Raw genomic sequence first — 26042 nt, 5'->3', positions numbered from 1 at the left:
GAGTACACACGGTTAAAGCATTACTGACAACATGGCTGTGTGTATACACACACACACACACACACACAAAACACGTTTCACATTTATTTTTTTGCTCTCTACTCGTTAAACATTAACGGTATATTATGTTCTTGGCAATTAAGATAGCCCCAACGTGCTCATGGGTTTAATCTTACCAGATATTGTTTCTGATATTTAGGTCGCGTACAAAAGGTCATTGAGCAACTTTGCCATCAGAAGGTTTTATTTGACTATTTTTCCGACTGTAAGAAGACAACTATGACCATAATAGAATAGTAGAACTACCAGAACAGTTTCTGCTAAAATATAGTTAGCCTATACTACATTTAAACCCATTAAATATTCGTTCCTAAAACCCAGTAAATTATGTCCAAATAATGTCTTAATATTTTGGATAAAATGTTAAACTCTTAAATATTTTAAATATATTTAACACCAGTTTCTAATACACAAATCTTTGCATTTCCTCATAGGCTGCACGTCAATGAGTAAAATGTCAAGCATTTCATTTAGACAAAGCACTGTAGTATTGTTAAGAAAAAGAAAAAAAAAAACGGGAAAAAAAATGAGAAATGCATAAGTAATAAAGGAACATTGCACCCCATTTTATTTTGCCCATTCAATCATACAGAAGTCTGTTGTCCTGTAGACTTTATTAGTTTATCATGTCTCCTCAGTAAGTAGTTATTTTTGAAAAGGTTGATGGCATATGAATGATAAGAGGGCCCATTAAATCAAGCTAATAGCTCAGACTATTTGATAGGTATACAGTAATTATCAGAAAGCAAGGCTAGAACAAAAGAGTTTGAAATTGTTATACACTCATAAATTCAAATTCTGCAATGGCTTCTGAAGCACATTCAGCAAATAACCCTTGCTTTCTTAATAACCATTTTGTTGTTGTTGTTTAAGGTTCTTGGGTTGGCTATATGATTCTTAGAAGATTAATTTCTCCAGGGCTGCATTTCCCAAAAGCATCGTAAGCCTAAGTTGATCGTAGAGACCATTGGTGGTAATTGTTTTATGATCAACTTAAGCTTACAATGCTTTTAGGAAACGCAGCCCAGATCAGCGTATTATATTCTGGGTTCTTGAAATCCACAGAACGTTGATTTTTTTTCTGTGGAACTAGAAATAAGGGACTTGTGGAACATAGAAAAGGTTATACTATATGACATCACACTGCATGCTGTTTGATTCTAATTAGAATCTTTATTTTTTATTTGTAATGAAATAGCATATTAGAGATATTAGATATTAGAGGACAGGCCCTTTACTTTACATCACAGTCATGAAACACGATTTGGTACTTGCTATTGCTAGTCAGTTGGTATTATTCATTCTAGTAGCAAAAATCTGTATGCCTATTGCAACAAGTGCCATCATTTCTTGGAAGAGAAATTGTACATTTTAAATGTGCATGCATGCTAAGCTAACTTTCACAGATTTTAAGAGTAGACAGATGGCCTTGAATATAACAAAAAGCCACCACTTTGTTTTCATGGAGTTTATAAAAAAGTGCACGTTGGCCATTTAAGCTTAAGTTATTCAACCAAATATAATTAAATCCAGTTTTGTGTCAGAAATCTTCCATGAACCCATTCAAACATGTGGGTTGTGACTTCCATCAGATGTGTCAAGCTGTTGTATATGAGACTACTCAGTTCCCTATCAGTCGGTCACTCTCGACGTACGTTGGACCGACAAATAGGAATCTCACTAGAGGCCAATCTACTTTGAGTGAAACTAAACGAGCCAATGCACATTGGCGTGCAATCATTTGCATCAGCTGTTCAGTCAGGCAGCGCGGGTATATAATGAGCAGAAGGTGCGATTGCACTTCAGTCTTTTGCTTCGGAGCCAAGCACTTCGATGCACTCTATAACTCTTCAGAGGAAGATTGTGAAACCTGAGCGAGATTTCTTTTTCGGACCTCTCCACACACTCTGACACGGCAAGCAGCCTTTTTTCTCTCTCTTTCTTCCCTTTTGTTTTTGTTGTACTGAGCAAACAAAAGCTGTTCTAACAGCTGGTAAGGTGCTCTTCAGAGCGCTCAAAGGCCGTTTTCACGGCCGGTAAGACCAGCGAGGAAAGAGACAGCATGCAGACAAGGTGCACATTCCTGTCTGTGTTCGCAGTGACCGCTCCCCTGCGTGCTTCAGCACTAGCGAGAGCAGTCCCTAAAAGAGCTTACACAGATAGAACGTGTCTTTATAAAGATGACGTTCTATTTATGTTTTTCTGGATGCGGCCGTTACCTGGGATCGCGGTATGGTCACAATCGCTGCCTCGTGTGTGTGGGCCTCGAACACGCTGAGGCAGCTTTCGTGGATGAGTCATGTACCCATTGTGGGAAGATGACCATCTTGGAGCTGCGATCGAGACTCTCGTTCCTGTAAAGGGGTAGCCTGGCAAGCCAGACCTACATCAAGATGTTTGGTCTGGCAACTCACCATTGGCACGGCTCAATCCGAGGGGCGGGATAAACGGTTGTCTTTCAAATTCCCTCTGCATGCAATAGGATAGCGCTACAACCAACCAGAGCGTTTTCCCACCAGCGGAGCTAGTTGATAGATTAAACTTTTTCCGTATCTGGTTGGCAAAACTACGAACACATTTTCCTTTTTTAAGAATGACTTAAGTGCCGTTCTTTGTTATTTTCTCGAAGAAAAGCTTAACTCCAAGTCCTCCAGAGTCGCGGCCAAAGCCGATTCGAAAGACCGCTGTTCGCCAGCAGCAGCAGCCATTCTTTGTTTTCAAGTAGCAGGGAACCGTCGCAACTCTGTCGTCATTATGTTAAGCCCGCCCCGCCTACTCTATACATGATGTGATTGGCCTGACTAGAGTTTGTTTTTTCCAGCTCAAAAGTCAACGGAGAGTTGGTAGACTACACCGGCTGCAAAATACATTTTGCTGCCGGTAGGGTGCGTCTAGATTTCTAGGCTAGCAAAGGGGCGGAGAGGGTTGCTTCGGGCACTGACACGGGAGACCTAAGGATCACGGTGAGTACGCTTCCTTCGGGGAACCAACCCCCTAGGAACGGAACGCACTGGACCATCCTCCAGGTGTGTACCAGTCATTTCCTTCGGTGCTCCCCATGATGAACAGATGTTGATCGCTGCATCGGAGGGTGGGTCAGACCTCTCTGCGGATGATGACTCGGTGCTGCTGCCTCCTTCGGGTGTGCCACCGGTGCCCGAGTCGGACCCGGAGATGATGGCCATGCTTTCCCGGGCCGCCAACAGGATCAGGCTCATGTGGAACCCTCCACCGGGTCCTGAGCCCTCGAGGCTGGATGACTGGGGTGCTGGTTCTCAGCAACCCACCCCAGTGCGTTTCTTCCCGGAGGTGCCCAAGGAACTCACGGGGACGTGGACGGCACCTTTTACTGCCAGAAACCGTCCTGGTGGCTCCTCCTCCCTCACCACCCTTGATGGCGGGGCGGCTAAGGGATACACGCGTATCCCGCCAGTGGAGCGGTCCGTTGCTATGCAGCTGTGCCCTAACTCAACCTGGCTCGGTGAACCGTGCCTTCCCAGGCCTGTAAGTACTCGTCAAATTTAACCGGCAAGGCTAACAAGGCCTGTGGGGAAGCTGCCTCTGCCATGCACGCCATGGCTTTGCTTCAAGTCCATCAGGCCAAGGCACTGAAGGAACTGCACGAGGGTGGTCACAACCCACAAGTTCTCCAGGAACTTGCCGCAACGGACCTTGCGCTTCGTGTGACGAAGGTCACCGCGCGGTCAGTGGGTCGTGCGATGTCCACTCTGGTGGTCTAGGAACGCCATCTCTGGCTGTGTCTGGCTGACATGAGGGAGTTCCTTAAATCCCCCGTGTCCCAGATCGGCCTCTTCGGTGACACAGTCGAGAACTTTGCCCAGCAGTTCTCAGCTGTACAAAAGCAGACTGAGGCCATCAAACACAACCTGCTTCCACCCCACCGCCCACGGCCCCTCAGTCTTCTCATCCACAGCAGCAGCCTCCATCTAAATGGCGCTGTGGAGCCAGTCGCAGTCAGGTCCCCCGCCCATCCAGGACTCCGCCAAGAAGGGTGGCAAAGCCAAGAGCAAGCGGCCCTAGGACAGGCGACCCAGAGATGAACGGGACTGCTCTTCGGGAGACGGTGACCGCATAGCTCCCTCCCCCGGAAGAGGGCCGGGTGGAAAATCCTTTGTTTCCTTTTGTTTTTGTTCCGCCGCTGGCCTCAAAACAGTGGTACATAAATTTTCAATAAAAGAGCAGTTTCTTCCATCTCTGGGTCCAACGAGCTATAACGAGCTGTGCTCCTGGGAGAATGGCGACTCCACTCCCCAGGTTCAGCTGATCTGGAGAGAGTTCGGAGAGGCTCAGGTAGACCTGTTCACCTCCTAAGAGACCTCCCACTGCCAGCTGTTTTACTCCCTGACCGAGGGAACACTCGGCAAGGATGCACTGGCACACAGCTGGCCCCGGGGCCTCCGCAAATATGCGTTTCTCCCAGTGAGCCTACTTGCGCAGACACTGTGCAAAGTCAGGGAGGACAAGGAGCAGGTCCTTCTGGTGGCTCCCTATTGGCCCACCTGGATCTGGTTCCCAGAACTCATGCTCCTCGTGACAATCCCTCCCTGGCCCATTCCTCTGAGGAAGGACCCTCTGACAGACCTTGTGCTTCGTGCGACGAAGGTCAGTGGGTCGTGCGATGTCCACTCTGGTGGTCCAGGAACTGGACTGGACACTCTGGCTGTGTCTGGCTGACATGAGGGAGAGGAAGGACCCTCTGACTCAGAGACGGGGACGGGACATGGAGGTTCTAGGTGACTTACCCCCAGAGGTACTTAACACCATCACTTCTGCGCGAGCACCGCCTACGAGAAGTGCGTACGCCTTGAAGTGGAACCTGTTCATCGACTGGTGTTCTTCTCGCCGAGAGGACCCCAAAAGATGTTCGATAGGGTCCGTGCATTCCTTCTTGCAGCCAGGGTTGGAGCAGAGGCTGTCTCCCTCCACCCTCAAAGTACATGCTGCCGCTATTTCAGCACATCATGACCATATAGACGGCAAATCAGTAGGAAAGCACGACCTGGTTGACAGGTTCCTTAGGGGGGCGAGGCAGTTAAACCCTCCTCGTCCCCCCTCCATACCCTCTTGGGACCTTTCCCTGGTGCTTCAAGCACTTCAGAATGCTCCCTTTGAGCCTTTGCAGTCAGCAGACTTAAAGCTTCTCTCCTTGAAGACTTTGCTGCTGATTGCACTGGCCTCTATCAAGAGGGTAATGGACCTTCAAGCATTTTCGGTTGACGAATCATGCCTAGAGTTCGGGCCGGGTGACAACCATGTTGTACTGAGACCCCGGCCTGGCTATGTGCCCAAGGTTCCTACCACTCCCTTCAGAGACCAGGTAGTGAACCTGCAAGCACTGCCCCTAGAGGAGGCAGACCCAGCCATGGCTTTGCTCTGTCCTGTTCACGCTTTGCATTTGTACGTGGACAGAACTCAAAGTCTCAGGACCTTAGACCAGCTCTTTGTCTGTAAGGCCAGCAAAAGGGAAAGGCTGTCTCCAAGCAGAGGATGGCCCAATGGATAGAGGATGCTATCGCCTTGGCTTACCAAGCTCAAGGCGTGCCCTGCCTGCTCAGGTTACATGCTCACTCCACGAGAGGCATTGCATCCTCCTGGGCACTGGCACGTGGCGCCTCGCTAACAGATATCTGTAGAGCTGCAGGCTGGGCGACACCTAACACGTTCGCTAGATTTTATAGCCTACGTGTAGAGCTGGTCCCCTCCCGTGTTCTCACCCTAAACGGGTCGAAGCACTGAGAGGCCTGGCTCTGTCGGCTTGCTGCACCCTACTGTGCTCCTTATTTCTCCAGAGTGAAAAAACCTGTGAGTCCTCCAACACCCTCGGCCCGGACATGGCGGAGCGTCCAGTGCCAGGCCTTTATCCGTTGAATCCTTGAGAACCGGGTTTAGGCTGAGTTCCATATGTGTGACCCTAAAGCGATCCCATATGTGTATCCTTCCATGGCTGCTCCTATTCGAAGCCCAGTGTCTTTCCCTTGGGCTAAGTCACCCAATATTCATATGCAGTACAACCTTTGGGCTAGTGCATATGTATTTTTTCCACATAACTCCTTCGAAGAATGTGGCTACCACAGCGTTCCCCTTCCCATATAAAGGGCACGCTTCCCAGTGTTATTCAATAATCTCACTGTATGGGTTATCACGGAACAACAGTGACAGAAATACTCTGTGTAAGCCCTCTCCTATCTTCCTTCCGGGCAAGAAAGGGCGCTGGATGGGGTGCAGCAGCTGTGGCGCTTTGGTAGGTATTCCCATTAGTCGGTCCGATGTACGTCGAGAGTGACCGACTTATAGGAATGTCTCAGTTACAGATGGTAACCCTCGTTCCCTGAAGGAGGGAACGGAGACATACGTCCCGTCGCCACATCTGCTGCTGCCCGCCGGAGCGGCCAGCTTATCAGGCTTGGCTCCTCAGCAAAAAACTGAACCCGCGCTGATTACATACCCGCGCTGCGTGGCTGAACAGCTGATGCAAATGATTGCACACCAATGTGCATTGGCTCGTTTAGTTTCACTCGAAGTAGATTGGCCTCTCTAGTGAGATTCCTATTAGTTGGTCTGACTTACGTCTCCGTTCCCTCCTTCAGGGAACGAGGGTTACCATATGTAACCGAGACGTTCTCTAGGATTTTAGCATCCACTCTTAAAAATGAAACTTTTGTCATCTATGGTTACATGAAGAAACTTTAACATCCATGGATCCTTTCCATTGAACTAGACACTCTAAGAAATAAAGGTTCCGAAAAGGCAGTGATGCCATAAAAGAAACATTTAGGTTCCCTAAAGAACATTTTATGGAATGGATATGTTCAATGTTAAAGGTCTTCATGGAACCATAGATTTCATTTCCAATCCAAGAACTGTTATTTTTAAGAGTGGATGCTAAAATGATAGAGAACTTAGTAGTCTCTTATACAAAAACTTGACACAACAGATTGAAATCACAGATGTTTGAATTTTTGAAGGTTCTTTGTAGAGGAAAACATTTTTTATTTAGATTGTTCTTCACACCAAGGAAAACTGTTTTCAAAGGTACCACTATGTAAACTTTTTAAAGTTTAAAACTTAAATGAGTTAACACATCATTAATCCTTCTTCCAAAATGTGATTTTGTTTTACTCTGATTCACTATGGTAAGCCTTTTATTAGTATTTATAATTTAGACCCGTTGGGGCGTTTTTTACAGGAAATCACATACACTCACCTGTGCATGTCTCATCATATCCATAAATAAAGAAAAGTTGCTCCGGCTACTTTTATGAGTTTATGGTGTGGGAGTGGAATAGGTGAAGTTGTCACAACGAGCGAGAAAATTTGACATGGAGCAGCTAAATCTCGATCCTCCAAGAAATCACTTTTTTTTAATTCTTTTTTTTATGTAGAACAGAGGAGAGTCTGCTGGCAAAAAGACAACATGACAGAGCTCGCAATAAAAGGAGAATCAACATTGGCTTGGCATTTGAAATGTACAAGTGACGTGGATATGGTGTTTTTATTGCTCAACAGGTGAGTAAGGTATTTTACTGAACAAATAAATTGCCATATGTAACTCTCTAACAGAGTTCATTGTAAATCATTATCTATTACGAAGGATCATATTAATCAGCACATGCAGTCACTAACCAAAGCACAACCAAAACAATGTTCTTCCACAAAATGCATGCAGTTTTGTTTTTCTTAACTGCTAAAGGGCCAAAAGTACATAGTGCACCTTTAAGAAATATTCAATGACAGATTCTTTAGGGACCCCAAAATGGCATCACTGTGAAAAAAACCCCCAAAAAAAACATTTGAAACCTTTATTTTTAGCCACACTTCTTTTCCTTCCACGTTTATTCCCAAGATTTTTTTCAAGGCATCTATTTTACCTCCCAGTGAGCCCAGACACATACATCACACTTTGGGTGAAAGCTCATTTGTATAAGATTGTTTAAAAATCATCAAAAATCTGTCTGTGTCCTATTCAGTAACTCAAACATGTTTAGTTACTTTACCAAATATACTTACAACCATTTCAATCTCTCAAAATGTCAAATAAACTCAATCCTATGTGATTTCCATGGGTCAAATCTATACACGGTTTATACACAGAACGCCAGATTAGAATACCTGCTGATCCGCTTCCATAAATGATTGTAATGATGCGTATCTATCTTATGCATGTATATAACCAGTGACCTTTGATCAGATTTCTCCAGAGTTTGTTTTTCTTTACTAATGGCTGTCCTGGTTTGGAAGCAAACAGTCATTTTGCAGTTTCGTAACACGTATCATAATGGCCACAAACGAGCCGGAATTCTGACCAACAGAGGGATTGTGGGAGGGGAAGAATTTACTGCCATCCGCCATAGAGGGGATTACCCCATCAAGACGAGGAGGAGCCTGCCCAGAGATAGACATCCCACAACCCTCAGAGCACATGGGTTCTGCCAAAATACGTAATAACATTAATATAGGAAAGAGAGGATGGTTTATGAAGCTGAAGGAGGCACGATAGTGCATTTCAACAGGGATCTCTTGTATATAAGGAACATTTTTGAAACCTTTTGCACCCATCAAACAGATTATACCCATCACCCAGTAACAAATTAGTGGGACTAAATTACAATTTGTCAGACATACAAATCATTCATCTTAAAACATTTCAAAACTTGCACCTTGGAACCCATTTCAAAATGTGCGTTCTCGAGCCACCAAACACCGTTGTCGTGCAAATGAACGTCCAGAACACATTCAAAGTTTTTCTGTTTTCAGTTAAAACGGTGTCGTGTAAGCGGTCACTAAGTTAATAACTAATGATCTTTGCAATGGAAGTGAATCAATCAAAAACTAACTTTAGCTGGACAATAACTTTATTCTAGAGCTGCTGTAAAGCCAAAACAGTCTTTGTTACTTTAATTTCCTATAATCAATGTAAAACTGCTTTGAAACAATCTTATTGTTAAAAGCGCTATATAAATGAAGGTGGCTTGACTTGACTAAAATGGCTGGATAACACACGACACTCTTTTATGATACGGATTGAGCTAAACTGCAATTGATAATACTGGAGTCTGTCACGAAGTGACTGTCCATTTATAGCTTGTTAGAGTTCATAATTAATTCTAGTTACAAGAAACATACTTACTAGGAATTTTTTTGTTAGTCATGAGTGCTGATGTTGTCATCCATCTGAAGACTGATCTAACCATTGCCAGTAAATGCATCTCTACTTTTGGTAAAACCTCATAAGCATTGGTTTGGGAATGGCTTTTGATAGAGGTCTGTGTGGGCATTAAATTGAAGCCCTAACAGGAGAGTGTGACCTCTTCAAGCATGTGCTATCTAATTTTGAGACACCATACAAAAAAACAATCAAAACCTTGCTAAACCGGTTTCGGGTTCCCTCGGGCTCAAATCAGGTAGCAGACCTCCGCCTATAAGCAGACCTAAGCTGATTAAACTCAACTTTCTATGAAACATCTGGCTACCAGGTCTGAAATTATGTAAATTTGTTTGATTTTAGCCGAAGTGTTCACTTACAGCACTTAAAAATGTTGGAGAATCAATAGCACAATTACAGGGGGACATATAGTATTTTGCAAATCACCTTTAGAGATCCCAGGATTTCCACACCAGTCAGCCAGTAAATTTCCATTACTTTTCTGAGATGAATTTCTTAATAGTGGGGAACCACTGTAATTTCAAGGGTTAGGAAAATTCTTAGGTGAAACCGTGAAATCCTCATCCAACTGTTTTGTAGCTAAAGCTTATCATTTCAATCAGCCTCAAAGGAAAGTTGCTCACCATTATCGGTTGTATCAAGCCAGTAAGGGCCGTCTCAAAAGGCCTTTTTGTCACAGTTTTGTTCATCATATGGAGAATACAACGTTTCATGGCGATTGTCCAAACATATGCCAGAACCGTTGTCAGAGACAGCTGGAGAACAAGACGAACAAGTTGAGAGATAAACAGAGACGTGGTGAAAGAGGTCATTGCATGACAAGCCAGTTTTTCCTGACAGGACATGAACCTTCAAAAAACATGTGCGTTTAAAAAATGTTGTCCTATCTGCTAGCAGTTTGACATGTAAACGTGACATAACATACTGTAAAACATTTTGGGCCCTATTTTAACGATCTGAAACGCAAGTATCAAACGCAAAACGCAAGTAACTTTGTGGCCGGATCTCGGGCGCTGTTGCTATTATACCGGTGGGATAAATGATGACTTGCGCCCGACGCAAATCTAAAATGGGTTGGTCTGAAGTAGCTGCATTACTCATAGGTGTGGTTTGGGCGTAACGTGAAATAAACCAATCAGAGCGACATCTCACATTCCCTTTAAGAGCAGGCGCGCTTGTTCCATGGCGGATTGCTATTATAACGGCGGATTTGCCAGGCGCACGCCAGGAGCGGTTGACAGCCGAGGAGACCGACGTTCTCGTCAGGGCCGTAAAACACAGAGAAGTGACATTGTATGGGGATGGGAGAAACCCACCCAAATTAGCTTCAGTTAAACAGGCGTATAATAATTTTGGAAAATGTGTAAGCTAGATTTATGCCTATTTTTTTCACATCTTCATGGACACCACTATGATTTACCTCACGTGGAATATTTTTCCTTGTAATTATGTATGGTTTGCAAAAATGGCAACTGCTGCGTCTGTGTAGATGAGAGAAGCAAAGTGTATGCGCGTTGTGCACAAGCTACATTATGGCCAAGCATGCGCCCTTAAAGACAGGGCCCATACAGTTTTGTAATGGGTACCATGCTGTTTAAAGTGAAAACATGTAAAGCAGCAAGAACACTGGTCACAGTGTGACCAGTCCAATCTTAAACTGGAATGAATATACATTTATTTAGGAATATTTCAGAATTTTTACAATTTATTTCTTATTGAACTTGTTGTTTTGAGTCCTCTGTACTTGAGTTTGCAGCTTGGTGCTTTGTTTTTATTTTATTAAGCTTAAAAGTTCAGCACTATGACAAACACTGCAAAAATACAAGCAATAACTGGCATCTAGACTAAGCAATAACATGAAGTTCACAGATTCCAGATAACATTATTAATCCATTTATGAAATTGTCTTGCTAGCATCTCTTTTAGTGTATGCATACAATTCGCCAATCCTCAAGCAATGTACAAGGAAAGAATGAATGAATCAACAGTTTATTGATGTACAAGTCTGATTCAGTTTGTGCTGCAATCAAAAAAAAAAAGGTACATTACAAAAGCATAATTTAAAAATCTCTTTCATTACACTAATGCTTTAGTGTCAGATTTGAAATGTACTATATTAGTATCATGTGTTTTCTTTTTTTTACAACCGTACAGGTCTCTCATATAATGATAAATAAGAACAACATTAAAAAAAACTTGTGTAAATATATTAAACAATTTACTCTAAATAAAGTAGTGTATGATTTACACAATGAAATAAATTAAAGCTAAAGTACCATGACAGCTCTACGTCACAGTTGTTCAGCAGTTTGTTGAAAAGGTATTGATTACATTATGTCCATTCATACAGTATCTATAAGGCTTTAAAAATAATCTAAGTGTTTTCAAAATAATCAGTTTTACAAAAAGTGCATTAGTATTGGTCAAATATACGGCATGTGTATCTACAATGCTTTGACAAGTTCTGAGTCAAGAGTGGTCCATTGTCAATAGTCCACTTTTCTAATAGAAATAGATAGTAGTAGAATGGTCATTCCAGAATTCTCATTCTGTAAATATTTAAAAAATAGCAATAAAACATTTAAAGAAACACCTTTATAATATAAAAAAGCAGCATTAACAAAGAGCTTCAAATGTCAACATTACATGTCAGTAGCAGGACATAATCTGCCTGAAACTAAGCAAATTAGTATTGGCACGGATGTGAAGCAGCAAATCACTATAAATAACGAAGGCTGTGATGATTGTGTTAACATTTATGCTAATTCTAAAACACCAGATTTGGCGGTTCTTGAAACCCAAACGGTGATCCAGTGAAGGTTCAGTGTCCATAAGAAAGTGATGTTGCCTGAATGGTGCCAAGTCTCCCATTCACTTGTCGTCTTGTCTGTGTAACAGGGACCTGTAAAATGTAAAGTCTTAATTTGTCATATTTGTGTCATTTATTCAAGAGACAAATACTTTGTGTTGCCAAATATGTTGCCATTAGCCCCTTTAACACAAATTATCGTTTAGAGATCATGTGTTAACAGGTGAATTAGTTTAGGCATTTTTCCAGTATGAGGTGGTAACAATTAAATTACCGGTATGATACTATGTGTGAACAAAGAATAGGATTACCGGTATGAGCATGTACAGTATGAGGTAAGGTAAGAAGTTTGCTTTGGGCCAATCATAATGCTCTGTCAGAGCTGTTTATGCTAAGTTCCGCTGCTTTTAATTGTATTTCTATAGCCCTATTCGGACGGGACTAGTTTAACATGGAGAGGTGGGGTAAAGTAATAATTACCAGAGCTTCTCTGTGATTTTATATATCTTCATATATAAATAAATAAATATATAAACACATAAATATATAAATAAATGTATAAATACATATAGAAATGCATAAATAAATAATTTTTAGTCCTTCATACTGCAGTAGCTTTTGTGTACTATAGTAACAGCTTCTTTTTTTTTTTTCAACAATTTAATTTTTACATTCTAGTATTTTTTTAAAACACACTTCTCTTTATGTGCACCAAGGCTGCATTTATTCGATCAAAAATACAGTAAAAACACTAATATGAAATATTATAGCAATAAAAAAATTAAAAAAGCAGCCATTTCACCAGTCATCATTCTAATATGCTGATTTGGTGCTCAGGAAACATTTCTAATTATTAGCAATATTGAAAACAGGTGTGCTGCGTAATATTTTTATGGAAACCAATTTTTCAGGAGGCTTTGATGAATAGAAAGTACACAAATAAAGCATGTATTTGAAATAGAAATCTTATATAACATAAATGTCTTTACTGTCACTTTTAATCAAATTAGCAAATGTATAGCAAAGATATTCCTCCACATGGTTTTTCAATAGTTAGCTAAAATGTATTTTTGTTTATCATAATTATTGTGCCTGTTGTGTTTTCTATAATTTTATGGAACAATAGTAAAATACCAAATGCAGTAAATCTAACTCAAATCTCTTAAGTGAGGCCAATAAGGAGCCTCTTACCTTCCTAAGTCGTTGAGCCCCAGAGCCTGAGCGAATGGCATCCAAAAGAGCCTCTCGGGCCGCCTCTGGGTTTCCTCCAGCAGGCAGCACTAGAGGGGGCTTGGCTGGAGCTGAAGGGGGAGGTGGTGGAGGACTGAAAGCTGGAGGTGGGGGTGGCACAAAAGCAAGAGGAGAAGTGGGAGGAGGCGAGATAACATCTCTCTGGACTTTTCTGTCCTCCTCAACCTTCCTGAGCTGCTCCAACTCCTTAGCTGCTCCTGATTTGATCTAGAAGCACAACAATGACGTGATATTTATAGTTAACTGACAATCACAACCAGGCTGCATGTAAATCAATTTCGTTTTTTTGAAAAAACTTTACCAAACACGTTTCCCAAACAAACAGTCCACCCATCTCCCACGGATGGGCATTCGATTAAATTTTCTTAGTCGATCGTCGGGAGAATTAACGATCGACTATCGATTAATCATTAATATTTTTATATTGAAATTCATTATTTCTTTAACTTTTTATAAATTAAAAATGCAATGAAAATACAAAAATACAGTTTGTTTGTCCTCGATGAGATCTTTATTACAAGAAGATCAACTTGTGGCAGTGAAACTGGACGTTCGGTAGACTTGAAGATATGCCCTGCGGTGCTCTAAAACAGCGGAACCTGCAGCTGCGAGCCGGCGTTCTTAAACAGAGACCCATGGCCACTTCATCCGTTTTCTGTGATCGGATAGCTATCCGATCGTGAAAAGACCAAATGTAAACGCCCTCCGAAACGCATTCGAGACGGATTTAAACCCGATCGCTCAAACCACTTCAGGAGGAGATCTGTGCCGCATTCCAGACGAAACTGGACAAGAGTAAATGCATCTGGTTGTTGAAACCACATATGTAAATTTGACTTATCCCAAAAATGCTAAGAAATAAACGTGTGAGAGCGTGTTATAGGCTATATGTCATGTTATAGCCAGATATGACGACGCTACTTCAACACGCATCACCACAGATGAGCATAGCATCAAGCCAACGTGCAAACTATCGCAAATCAAAGTGAAAGTCATTCATCAACACACAATCATCTTCATTAAAAGTAAAGAACCGAAATGATCTTACCAGGGCTGTTGCCGCAATATCTTGTTGCGGTCTTTGATTTAGAAATGTTCGCTGATGATCAATAAAATGCAGCTCATATCAGTTGCTTTCGGTGACGTGCAACAATTTAAATATGCATATAGCGCGGGAATTCAAGATCGGATTTATATCCGTTTTGCAAAAACACATTTATGTGACCAGGTGTAAATGGAATCGTTATGATAAATCAGATAGCTATCCGATCTGAGAAAACGCATGAAGTTCCCATAGAACTTCTGCACCAGTCTACTGATTTCTGTTGAGAAAGATAAGCATGTTGACATGATCTGGGATCAGATGCGACCGCAACCTGGTGACAGCCAGTCCAGCCGCCGAAAACACCCGCTCTGAGGGGACTGACGTTGCCGGGATGCACAGGTACCTCCGCGCTAAAATGAATTCCATTGCTTCAAGACTCACACTACGCAACGCAACCTGCATTAGTTTAATTGATAACAAATAAACGCGATCGACGAAATTCTTAACGATCAATTATCGATCGTCGATTAATAATGCCAACTGGTTCTAATGTTGCAGTACAGTGATTGGCGACCACCAGAAATGTAATCTATGAAGCTGTCTAAAGCCCGGGACACACCAAGTCGACGGACGGCCGTCGGGCAGTTTTTGTGCGTCGGACGACTAAGTTTTCTCAGTGTGTTACGCACCATCGGCAGAAATTGGTCCTTGTCTGCTTTTTTTCGGCCGATTTGACATGTTGAATCAGCGTCGGGTCATCAGTGAAGGAGGGAACTCTGATTGGCTGTTCAGCTTAGTGAACGAGTCAGTGCACGAAAATAATAGCAAAACAGTGAGCAAAGAAGTCAAAACGGTACAGATAGAAGGCTGTTCTAATGTTACATCATCTTACCTAAGTGTTCCTTGGCGAATATTTCAATATTAACATGAGCGGAGTGAAATAAAGAAAGTGTTTAGCAGGATTGATATTCAAAACGGTAAGCACGCACTGCTTTGTTTATGGTTTGTGTATCTGCAGCGGCGGTTTCCCTTTTTGAATGACGAATATAGATGACTATCTCTGCAGAAATAGACAGTTGTCTAATTTACACGCAGGCGCAGAACACGCATTCTAGCTGACAGTCGGCAGTAGTTCTCTCGGTGTGTTCAATTGCAGCTTTTCCCCCGACTCAGGTGACGCGAGGCGACAACACAGTCGGCTTTTATCAGCGCTAGTTCTTTGGCGTCGGTTTGGTGTGTCCCGGGCTTAAGGCATGGTCATTTACCTTTGCTCTACATAATTTTGTGGACAAAATCGTAGTAATCTTAACAGGAATCTGTACAATAAAAAATGTCGCCTGATGGACTTTTAGTGGAAGAGAAATTCGAATATTGAGATTGTTCGTCGTGTAAAGGTGTGGTAACATGTAAAGTTACATGTCAAAATTTTATGGTTGAATTTTTTTTTTTTATCTTAATAGGAGACTGCTTAGTTTTAAAGTGAAATTTTGCTGATGTGTCCTCACTTTGATTGTGTAACACTAAGTCATGTAAAGGTATGGACATATTTACTGTTGCTTAGAAAAATTTAGAGGATGAAACCCAGCCATTCCAATAGGAATCAGCGCGGTCAGGAATTTCGTGTGATGCTGAAAAATTCTCACAAAAACTTCACATTGGGATAAAGATGGTCACCAAATTTGCCATGTTGACCAAAAGAAGGCTTTTTTGTTTGAGCTGTATTTAGAGCATTGCTACACTATTGACAATGGACCTTTTTGCCAATTACATTTTGCTTATGTGACTGTGCCTTAAATCATACTAATATTGAGCTTACCTTCTTCAGTCTGGCAGAGTTGCTTGAAGCTCTTATTGCTGAAAAAAGTGCAGAACGCTCATTCTCTGCATCATTGTAAGATGGCTTCTTAACTGTGCAGCTGGTAGACATGTCAGATACCTGGCCAATGTGAAAAGTAATACAAAAAGCAATGATTTTATATTATACTATAATTAAATTATCTTTAAGAATCCTAGCATAATAGGGTGTTCTAGAAAGCTGATAAACATACTTTCATGCTGTGACTCATAGTTTACCTTTTTGAGGCGTTCAATGCCCTCTCCAGATTGAATGGACTCCATTAGAGAGCTATGGATAGAAGTTTCCTTTTGGACAGACTTAAAAATAACAGGCTTAAACTTCTTAACTGGTCCAAATATGTTACCCATGTCTGGTTCAGATGGAATCTCAGATTTGTATAACTCTGGCTTCTTTGTAAGTTGTGGATGTGTGGTGTCTGTTGGCGTCTTTCGAGCAGAGGATGTGTCTGGGAACTTATTGATTGATGTGGCTTCTTCAGAGGAAGATTCCATGTGTTTAATGTGAGCAGACACATGTGTTGAGGGCAGGATTTTGTTATTTAAGGGATGTGAGTCTTCCCCATGCAGAGTGCCTTTTTCAATACTGCATATCCTCTCAGAACTTGCTGGTTTTTCTGCAACATGACTAGGGTAACTTTGCAGGCATTTAGGATGTCCAAAAGGAGGATTTTCAGTGGGTTTGAAAGTGGTAGTAGGTTTGTGTATGTTTGTAGGTCTAACCTCATTATTAAACAGATTGACAGATTGTTTGACACCAACAGTGGACTCTGATGGCGCCTGCATGTTAACTACTTTAGTATTGGGAATGCTATTGTTTTTAGCAATGGCAGAAGCTACGTATTGGCTGGAGGTTCTTCTGGAGGGTATAAGAAAAGAAAGATCACGCCTTTCAACTGTGAAAGAGTGATTCTCTGGAGGTTCTGGGAATGAAGGCTTACTTCCCACTACAGATATGGACTTCCTTTCCAATATAATGACCTCTTTGTGTGTTTCCTCAGGAGGTGTTTTCAGTGAAAGTTTAGAGACTCCAGACACAATCAAGGGTTTGAACACATCAGTATCTCTATTGTTTACTATGGGCCCTTGGTTGGTCGCAGTTGATTGTTCTTGCTTCTCTGCAGTGCTCCAAAAGGCTTTGGCTTTGTCCAATGGGGACTTTTCTGCGTGAGTATCCACGTCGAGATTGCCGTTTTTTGGTGGGCCAGTGGAAATCTGTTTCCCTGTAACCATGTTGCCCTGTTCATCAATCTTAATGGCACCTAGTACTAGAGAGCCTGTAGGTTTGGTCTGGGACACAGACGGTTTTGGAGGGATGACTGTGAAGGTTTTCATTCCAAATCGAGAGACCGAACTTTGGGTTATCTTACCCTGAGTTTTTAGGACTCTGTTAATAGGTGCCCTGTCCTCATAAGCAGTCTCTGTTCTGAACTTTTGGACCATAGGTGCAGATTTTAGTCTCTCATCAGGAACCTTTTGAACGGTTTGAACAGCAGGACTCACAAAACTTTGAGGCTTCTGTGATACAATGTTTTTCTGACTCTGTAGTTCTTCAGTTTCAGCTTTACTCTTAGTCTCTGAGCAAAGGGCTGCCTTCTGTTCCATATTGTCTATGCGCTTAGCATCTTGTGATAACTTCTCATTAGATAGAGATGGACTTGTGGTTTTCTCAATAACTGTGAGTGTAGTCATTTCTGACTGCTTCTCTATGTCTGGAGATGGATTTCTGTGTTTCTCCTCTGTCAGGCAGGCATTGTTGTTTTTGTTTTGGATAGCTTCACATGGTGTACATGATTGGCTGGTGATGTTTTGTGTGCTGCTCAACAATTCTGCCTCATACTCGCTCATGTTGAACCGGTCATCATCAAGAACATCATCAATGGTTGTAACTGGAATGTCCATGTCAACAATGGACACAGGTATTTCATCATCCACAAACACAGATGCTCCTCCAGAGTGATTAATGTCTAATATGCAGGAAAAACACAGTTAGTATATAAATTAGTAATTTATAGGGCTAACAGTGTTATTGGTATGGCCGTAACTAAACTGCCAGGAAACATGTTTACCTAAATTAATTCCTAGGAATTCACAGAATGAATAACTGAAAGAAGAAAATAGGAAGATTTTTTAAAGGATCATGAAACACTAAAGTAGATTAAGTAAATTGGTTCATTTTAAGCTTTTTTTGCAACATTTTTGTTTTAAAATCTTCATTGTGTCAACATCACAGGATGACTCACCAGTATTTCATAATTATTCATGAGACTTCAATGCAGAGTACAAATGTAAACAGCTGTGCATTCATTTGTGCATTAAATTATGGCTGTATATTGGTTCAATGGTGAATTGCAGCATGCATTTGTGGGAATCAACTCTACAAGAGTGAAAAAGACGTAAAAGACAGTGTAAAAGACACTGTTGTGTTGCCTGTATTCACCCTCCACTCCGCAGCTTACCACACACAATGTTGTAGTATTTTTCAAAACTATGGTGAAAACTAACAGGGGGTATTTCATGACCCTTTAAAGTATTAATGAGGAAGCACAGTTCATCCGTGAGTGATTTACCTGCCAGATTTGCATCTAGATTGGCCAGGGTGAGGTGTATCTGTGCGGTAATCTCTGGATCTTCTTCATATCCATTTTGTCTCTTGATTGACTGCTGTCCTCGCTGAATATTTCCACTACTGAGAAATCAATAAATCATCTCAGCTGGTTGTGTATTTGTAACAAGCAACTAAAAGAAGTGAACAAATTTAGTAAAGCTGTCCCTAGTATCACAATACTCTTTAAGGTAATACTGCATTTTTGTATAATAATAATAATAATAAATTGCATATTTTTCTAGTTACGTTTATTTTGTGCCTCCGGTGTAGCATGCAAGTCTCACATGCAAGGTTTGAGTCAGTGTTCAATATCAACTGGATGAAACTAATACATAACACATACAAGACATTACAGTATAAGATCTACAATATTAGATGGGAGTTGTAACTCTTTATCCTGTGCTTATTCACATTAACACAAGCTTAAAATTTGTGTTTTAACACCCTTGAAAATGGCTGCTTTTACAGATGACGAGTGGAAAAACTAAGTCCTATAGTGAAGACAGAGCCGGAGCGAGGAGCTTGAGGTGAGGCTGCAGGCTTTGGCAGAGAATCCGTACACATACATCTGGAGTAGTCAGCACTTTCAGCTCCATAAAGCAAAGTTTTAAAAAGCCAGACTTCTCAGTCAGCCCTGGAGGAACACTGGCTGGCTGGAAAAGGATAAGCGTGAGACTGGCTGAAATGTGGGAATGAATTGATGGTGGCAAACAGAGAGAATGAGAGAGATAAATCCTTTGCTCTGTCTCCACTCTAATTCGGAGAGCTTTTGATTCCTGTCCAGCGGAGAAATAAAAGTCTAATGGATGTATTGATCTTATGGAGTTCAAACAATGTGTGATCAGGTGTGGTGAATATGACTGTTTGTTGTTTAAATGTAAAATATCTGAAACAGTAACAAATAAATAAACTAATTGTTTCATGCTACTAATAAACACTTGCATTCTAGACTGATTTGAATCTGGTTTGGAGCACCCACTTTTATCATCGAATATCCTATTTCACTTGGAATAAGGGGAGCAAATTTCAATTAGCAAAATGGGTCAAAATTGCCATTTCATGTTGACTCTACGGTGGTAGCTGGTTTTTGGAACATGGAACAATTATTCAAACTACTTGTTGGCTAGTCCAAGCTGGTTTAGATGGTTGACCAGCCAAACTATAGTACCAGGAGGTAGAGTAGGGACATATCTACTAGGGGTGTGAATCTTTAGGCACCTCACGATCCGATCCGATTCTTAGAGTCACAATATGATTCCAAAACAATTTATATCAGAGGTTTTGTCCAGTCAGCTTAATCGCTTAAGTTATAACTGACTGTTCACATTAATTTTGCATCATAAAAGCATGTTGAGATGCAAGTGCATTTAACCACATACACGGGATTCGCCGCGAGCGATCTTCACAAAGCGTACGCGAGTATTTGAAAGCAGCTGTCTGTCAGGTAGTGAGTTTCTTGTATTAAATATCTAGACCTGCTACATTCTAAATGGCATAAACGATGCCTTTGTAGACAATTTTTAGGGCAAAATGCTGAAATACCAAATTGTAAGCGTAACATCAAGCATAGTTGTTCACCCTCCTGTGCAATGAAGCTCGCGATTGCCCTTGTAATTCACTTCAACCTTTTCGAACGTTATAGAAGATTAGTATATGTAAGGTTTGAGGGTTTGTGTGTGTGTGTCCATGTGAAATTGGAAGCAAGCAGAATTTGGCCATCATTAAGAGTGCCATCATGCATCTGTGGTTAAAAAGGAAACTCAGAATCGATTCTGAAAATTTGTTGAAACTCAGAATCATTTAAGAGAGAATCATTTTTCTCTCCCACCCAAAATGTCTGCAGAGGTAGACCATCTTGGAGTAGCAAAAAAATGGATTTAGCAGAATTTTTAAGGGGAACGAATTACAGAGATTTTCAAAAATACACATATAAAGACATTGTGTGATATTTGGTGCGCTAAACATATTAATTTTAAAACCACTGTTGATGTGTCTGTTCAGACCAAATTTATTTATGGAGAGGTGTTCTAATATCTTGTCAATCGAACTATGAAGATACTGGCCAACCATTTAGGCATTTTTGCTTTTCTATAAGCGTCACCTACTGTCAAAGATTGACATTGCAAAATCAGACCAATATTGTTTTTAACCGAACATTCGTGTTGGTGTGAACAGGCATGTGCCAGAGGCTTTTGTTTGTTGTGGTGGTCTATAGCTAGAGTAAACGTGTACATGTGCATACCTTTTTCTGGAACCCCAGGTCGCACAGCCCTCATCGCTGTCACTGGAAGAGTCTTTGGACTTTGCAGGCAGAGCTGAGCCACTGTTTAGAGACATGATGTCCACAGGTGACATAGATTGTACCCTTTCAGAGGGAGAGACTGGGCCGGACTCTTCGGCCATGCCCTCTGATGCCGCATAGCCCTGGTCTGCAAAACTCTCACTGCTTGCCACGGACACCGTTTCCACTTCCTGCTCTGCCACCCTCTCTGATGAAGACTCGTGAGCTGAATGCTGCCAGGCTGAAAGGGAGATAAAATGTCACTGTCATAATGCAGAATTCCTCAAATCTGGTCCTGAATGGCCACTGCCCAGCAGAGTTAAACAAGCTAATCAAGACCTTCAGAGTTATTGGCTGTGCCCAAAAGCTGAAAAATGCCACCTCCACAGTTAGCATATAGAGGCAGGAAGGCAACAAGGCGTGTCTGAAACTAATGATCGAGACACATCCTGTTTACTGAGTAACTAATTTCGTCTGAAATTTGAGGTTGGTAGTTAGTTTGTGCAAATGTATGTTTTTGACCAACTTCAAACAATTTCAACTACTTCAAGACAGTCATTTCTAGAGAGAATTAGTATTGTAGTAATTAAATATTTGCTGTCACCAAAACTCAATTTATTTTCTTCGATCATTAGATTGAAGCATCCAAAGCCTGTTAGAAATAAGTTTTGTAAGGTACCTTTGTGCGCAAATGCTACCTGCAAAGTAATTGCCTGATAGGGCAACGAGGCAACAATTCAGCTGCCTAAGCTTTCAGACACAGCCACTAGAAATTTGACCCGGGTTTGAGCTAAAGGCCCAGGGGGCCTCCAGGGCTGGATTGAGGGAACCATGCCATAATGGGTCAGTACTTCCAATTGGGTTAATTATGTAACATGCTTCATCAAGCCCAAAACCAAAAGAACAGAAGTAGTGCAAAATGTGCAAGTACTCTCTGTTAAAGAGAGTGTTATGTTAATATTTAGAGCTTTGAAGAGCTGGAAATGGTGTGAAGCATTTAGAAGTCTCTGAAACAAGTGCTTGAATTTCACTCTCAAAAGGTTGTACGAACCCTGTAATAAATAATGTAAAAACATTCATATATTTCAGCCACAATCCCATGGTTACAGTTAACATTACTACATTAAATCCATGGTGAATGCTGGTTATTTGTGGACTGAAAAGCCTTTTATAACTTGTTTGTTTATGGCACAATGTTTCTCCTGGTTTCCACGTCAGTGCTGTTTGATCTGATATCTATGGTTTACAACAGAGAAATCTGCGCCAAATTTGAATGCTTCTCACTAGATCTTGCAGCGATGTAATTAATACTGCGCCGCATTCAAACGCTTTCTCACTGGATCTCCCTGCGCTGTGTAGTAACGGTGTTGCGTGATCGAGATCGGCTTACGAGTAAACCTGTTCAGAGCTCGTGCTGTGCTGTTTAATATTGCTCTGAGCTGATAAAATCCGTGCCGCACAGCTCAGGGTTTTCAACTCTTTGTGCGTTTTGGCCGTTCATTTACACAACAACGTTTTGGTGGTCTGAAAACGCAAACTTTTGAAAACAGGTTTCAAAGTGCAAGTTTTTGAAAATGACACCCTTATCATCTCCGTGTAAACTACAAAAACGCGTTTGGAGTTTGATGTTTTTTCATATGGAACAGAAATGGCAGCTCTTGTCAGTTGGGCAACGTGGTGGTCCTGGATCAGTTGTTGAAGCTTGTTAAAATGTGTGCAATTAGTTATGTGAATGGACTGGTAGACAATAAAATGTTGGGTTGTTGTTTGAATTGCATTTGTTTATTTTTGGATGTCATTCATTACAATGATTGTTTGAGGTCTTCTTTTTGCTTATTGAATAACTGGTTAGTTAGCTAATGGCACTTGTCTTTTATCAGGTGTAAGGATTTGCTTTGAGAATGTAAAAGACCTTGTTTGGTCAAAAATTTGCAGTTTATTAAAGTTTCATGGGAACAGATAAAGCAGTGCACTGTTTTTTTTTCTCATTACTTAAGACTATAAAACGGACACAAAAAAGAGACTTTGAATGAGCCATATCTATGGAAAAACCACTTAGAACAACTCGGCACCTTAAAGTTTTGCAAAGACAAACACAAAACCAAAATAATTTGGTTGCTCTTTTTAGGCCTAAACAAATGTGATCTGTATTTTCTCTGTTTCTTGTATATAAAAAATGAGACGGTGAATAAAATCAAATGGAATGTGGGTCATGGATTAACGCCAAACATAACAAACCAAACATAACTCACTTGTTCTCGAGAAACCGCTTGTGCAAATACGTGTGTTCCAACACTGTCCTATTCTTCAAACTGCTCTCTCTCTCTTTCTGCTGTTCCTTTATGACTTTAGTGCATTGATTTCTCTCTCATTCTCTAAACCCTCAAATCTCTCACATAATCACCTGTTATTACAATAAATGCAGATCCCTTTTTCAGGATATTAAAGACAGACAGAAGAGATGAGGGAGGTTTTAATTGAGGAACCTCAGGATGAACTTGGTGTGTTGTGAAAGTGTGTGTATGTGTTCAGGTTTGGTAGTTAAGTTGAAGAGAGTCCTGTTCCTGGATTCATTGTGACTCACAAGCTCTTTCCCAACCCTTTCCCAGCAGAGCTCATATATACGCCAGCTGCAACCACAGAGAGAGTTTACGTGCACACACACACACACACACACACACACACACACACTCTATCGAATAGTGGCACATGGCATCTTATGTCATGAGTAAACACTGTCACATCCACAAAATTAGACGTTTTCTTGAAATCAGAGCCACACTACTAAGTCTGATATTGTTGAAATCTTGATTACAAACACAACCATGCAAAGATCTTACCAACAAGCCAACGCGCGTTGTGGCAAACCACACAAGATCTTCCCAGGTGACAAATCATAGTGGTGTTCCTCTGTATTCAATCTTTGGTTTATTTCCAGAGCAATCTGGTATTAGATGCATACTTGCAACAGGAGCCATAAGAAGCATTTAATTAAATTTCTTAGTTACCAAGAAATGAATAGCACAAAGCAATGGCTTATAATAAATTGTAGTTATGTAATGTCCTGCAGTGAGGACTCACACTGACTACAGAGTTTAAGAAAATCCTTACAAATCTACAATATTCAGAATGAGCATTATGTTTACACTAGGGGTGTAACGGTTCTCTGTAAAAAAAATAAACTGTACCATTCTCCACCAACGGTTTGGCTGAGAGCTTGCCGGTGCGTGCCTTTGGGGAATCTGACTCTGACAGTAGGCACATTTCCTTTAAAGATTTGCGCAAAACTTTTCCGATTTTTTTCTAAATATCGATAAAAAAACTATTGCGAAATGACGCCGTTTCCATTAACCGATGTTATGCGACTAAAACGTAATTTTTTCCTCTCGCCATAAGTCATTCCAAAAATCATGGCAACGGACGTTGGTAAGTTTATATATATCACAGCCACGTACCGCACTAGACATTATTATTATTAATGGAAGGAAACGTAGGTGTGTTATCCAAGCATTAATGGCAAGGAAAGACCCTTATACTGTGAGCGGCACATATGAGGTGTTTCTGGGTTTTTCTCACTCATTTCTGCTCCGAGGTCTTGATTGTGGCATTTCTTTGAGGTTTAGAATCCAGTGTTTCTGTCATTCTTTTGTCTTTTATGAATTTAATAAAGAACTCTGTCTCGTATTCTGTCCAAACACACCGCGCCTTCTAAGTCAGGTGACTGTAAATGCGCAAAAACTGTTTCCATTGCAGTTTTGCGAAATATTCCTTTTTCGAATTGCCTGAAAAACCACCTAATGCGAGCGTAAAAACTGTTTTGCGATAAATGGGAGGTTTTGCGAAATTGACGTGTTTCCATTGGGCGTATTTTCAATTCGCAATTTCAATTTGTGCAATTTGAAGGGTAATGGAAACACGGCTAGTGAGGAAGGAGAGCATTCCGCTCAGCATGGCAGTGTGGGTATTTGTTCCCCATAGCGTCTTATCATTCGAAAGGGAACGTCTCGGGTTACAAATGTAACCTAGGTTCCCCGAGAAGGAGACGAGACACTGTGTCTCGCTGCCATGCTTTCGCTGTGCCTGCCACGGTTCCTTCAGAAGAAGAAGTGATTGACATGTTCCTCAGGCTACCTTTTATACCCACGGTCGCACTGGTAGTGACGTCATAGACTGTCGTCGGCCAATACAATTGTCGCGTTTAGACACATGCTTCAGACCACAGTCACGCTGAGGGTGTCTTGTCAGACGCAGTGTCTCGTTCCTCTTCTCAGCGAACCTAGGTTACATTTGTAACCAGAGACGTTTTATGTCGTACAATAAAACGTGAAAATATCTTGAGCTTGTGATCATCACAGACCTTATTTCAGGCTTTTAACCATATTCCCATTCAAAAAACCCACTGACTTTGTGACGATGGAACCGGAAATGCTAAAATGCAAACTGTCTATCATTTCCGGTTTTATGCTTTATTCTGCATGTTAGTTGCAAATTCAAAGTTGTGTGAAGTGACAAAGGTTTTCAGATGTTAATAATATTTTAACAAATCTCTTTACTGCTTTTTTCCCTAGGAAATAATAATAAAATAGTACGGCAAACTATTTCGTTTTCAATAATTCTATTCTTTTAATAAGGCTTTTTCTTCATTATGAAGGACAATTGTATATACCTATTAATTTACGCAAAATATCTAAATTAATATTAATTCAGTTAATATTCAATATTAATATAATTTTTAAAAAAGTATATATTCAGACCAGCAAACTCGCATGAGGTGAAAAAAGTGACATGTTTACGAAGTAAACTGTTGTAGGGGGTCTGGGGGGATATTGTCCCCCAGGATATATTTTTTTTGTCATTTTAACATGTAAACAAAGCATTCTAGTGCACTCTGACAAGAAAATAAAGGTAAAAAAACAAAAAACATTAATATGCAGAAATGTTTCTTTGAGT

The 26042-nt window shown here is 41.1% G+C and overlaps 1 protein-coding gene across 7 annotated transcripts in view; it reads right to left on the bottom strand.

Moving 5' to 3' along the window:
* Positions 1-11214: 11214 nt before the first annotated feature.
* Positions 11215-26042, bottom strand: part of cobl (cordon-bleu WH2 repeat protein) — a 115532-nt gene continuing 100704 nt past the window's right edge. For all 7 annotated transcript variants that reach the window (XM_084385536.1, XM_084385540.1, XM_084385539.1 and 4 more), the window contains 6 exons: positions 21054-21333; positions 18774-18892; positions 16423-18170; positions 16166-16285; positions 13245-13511; positions 11215-12146 (listed from right to left, as the gene is read on the bottom strand). In XM_084385536.1, coding sequence (XP_084241662.1) covers positions 12066-12146; positions 13245-13511; positions 16166-16285; positions 16423-18170; positions 18774-18892; positions 21054-21333 — 2615 coding nt within the window. In that variant the 3' untranslated portion in view covers positions 11215-12065. The remainder of the gene's footprint in view (positions 12147-13244; positions 13512-16165; positions 16286-16422; positions 18171-18773; positions 18893-21053; positions 21334-26042) is intronic.

Source organism: Rutilus rutilus (genome assembly GCF_951802725.1).
Source record: "Rutilus rutilus genome assembly, chromosome: 17".
NCBI classification, from domain to species: Eukaryota; Metazoa; Chordata; class Actinopteri; order Cypriniformes; family Leuciscidae; genus Rutilus; species Rutilus rutilus.
The sequence above is the reverse complement of the archived record's forward strand: the minus strand, read 5'-3'. Positions and strand labels throughout refer to the sequence as shown.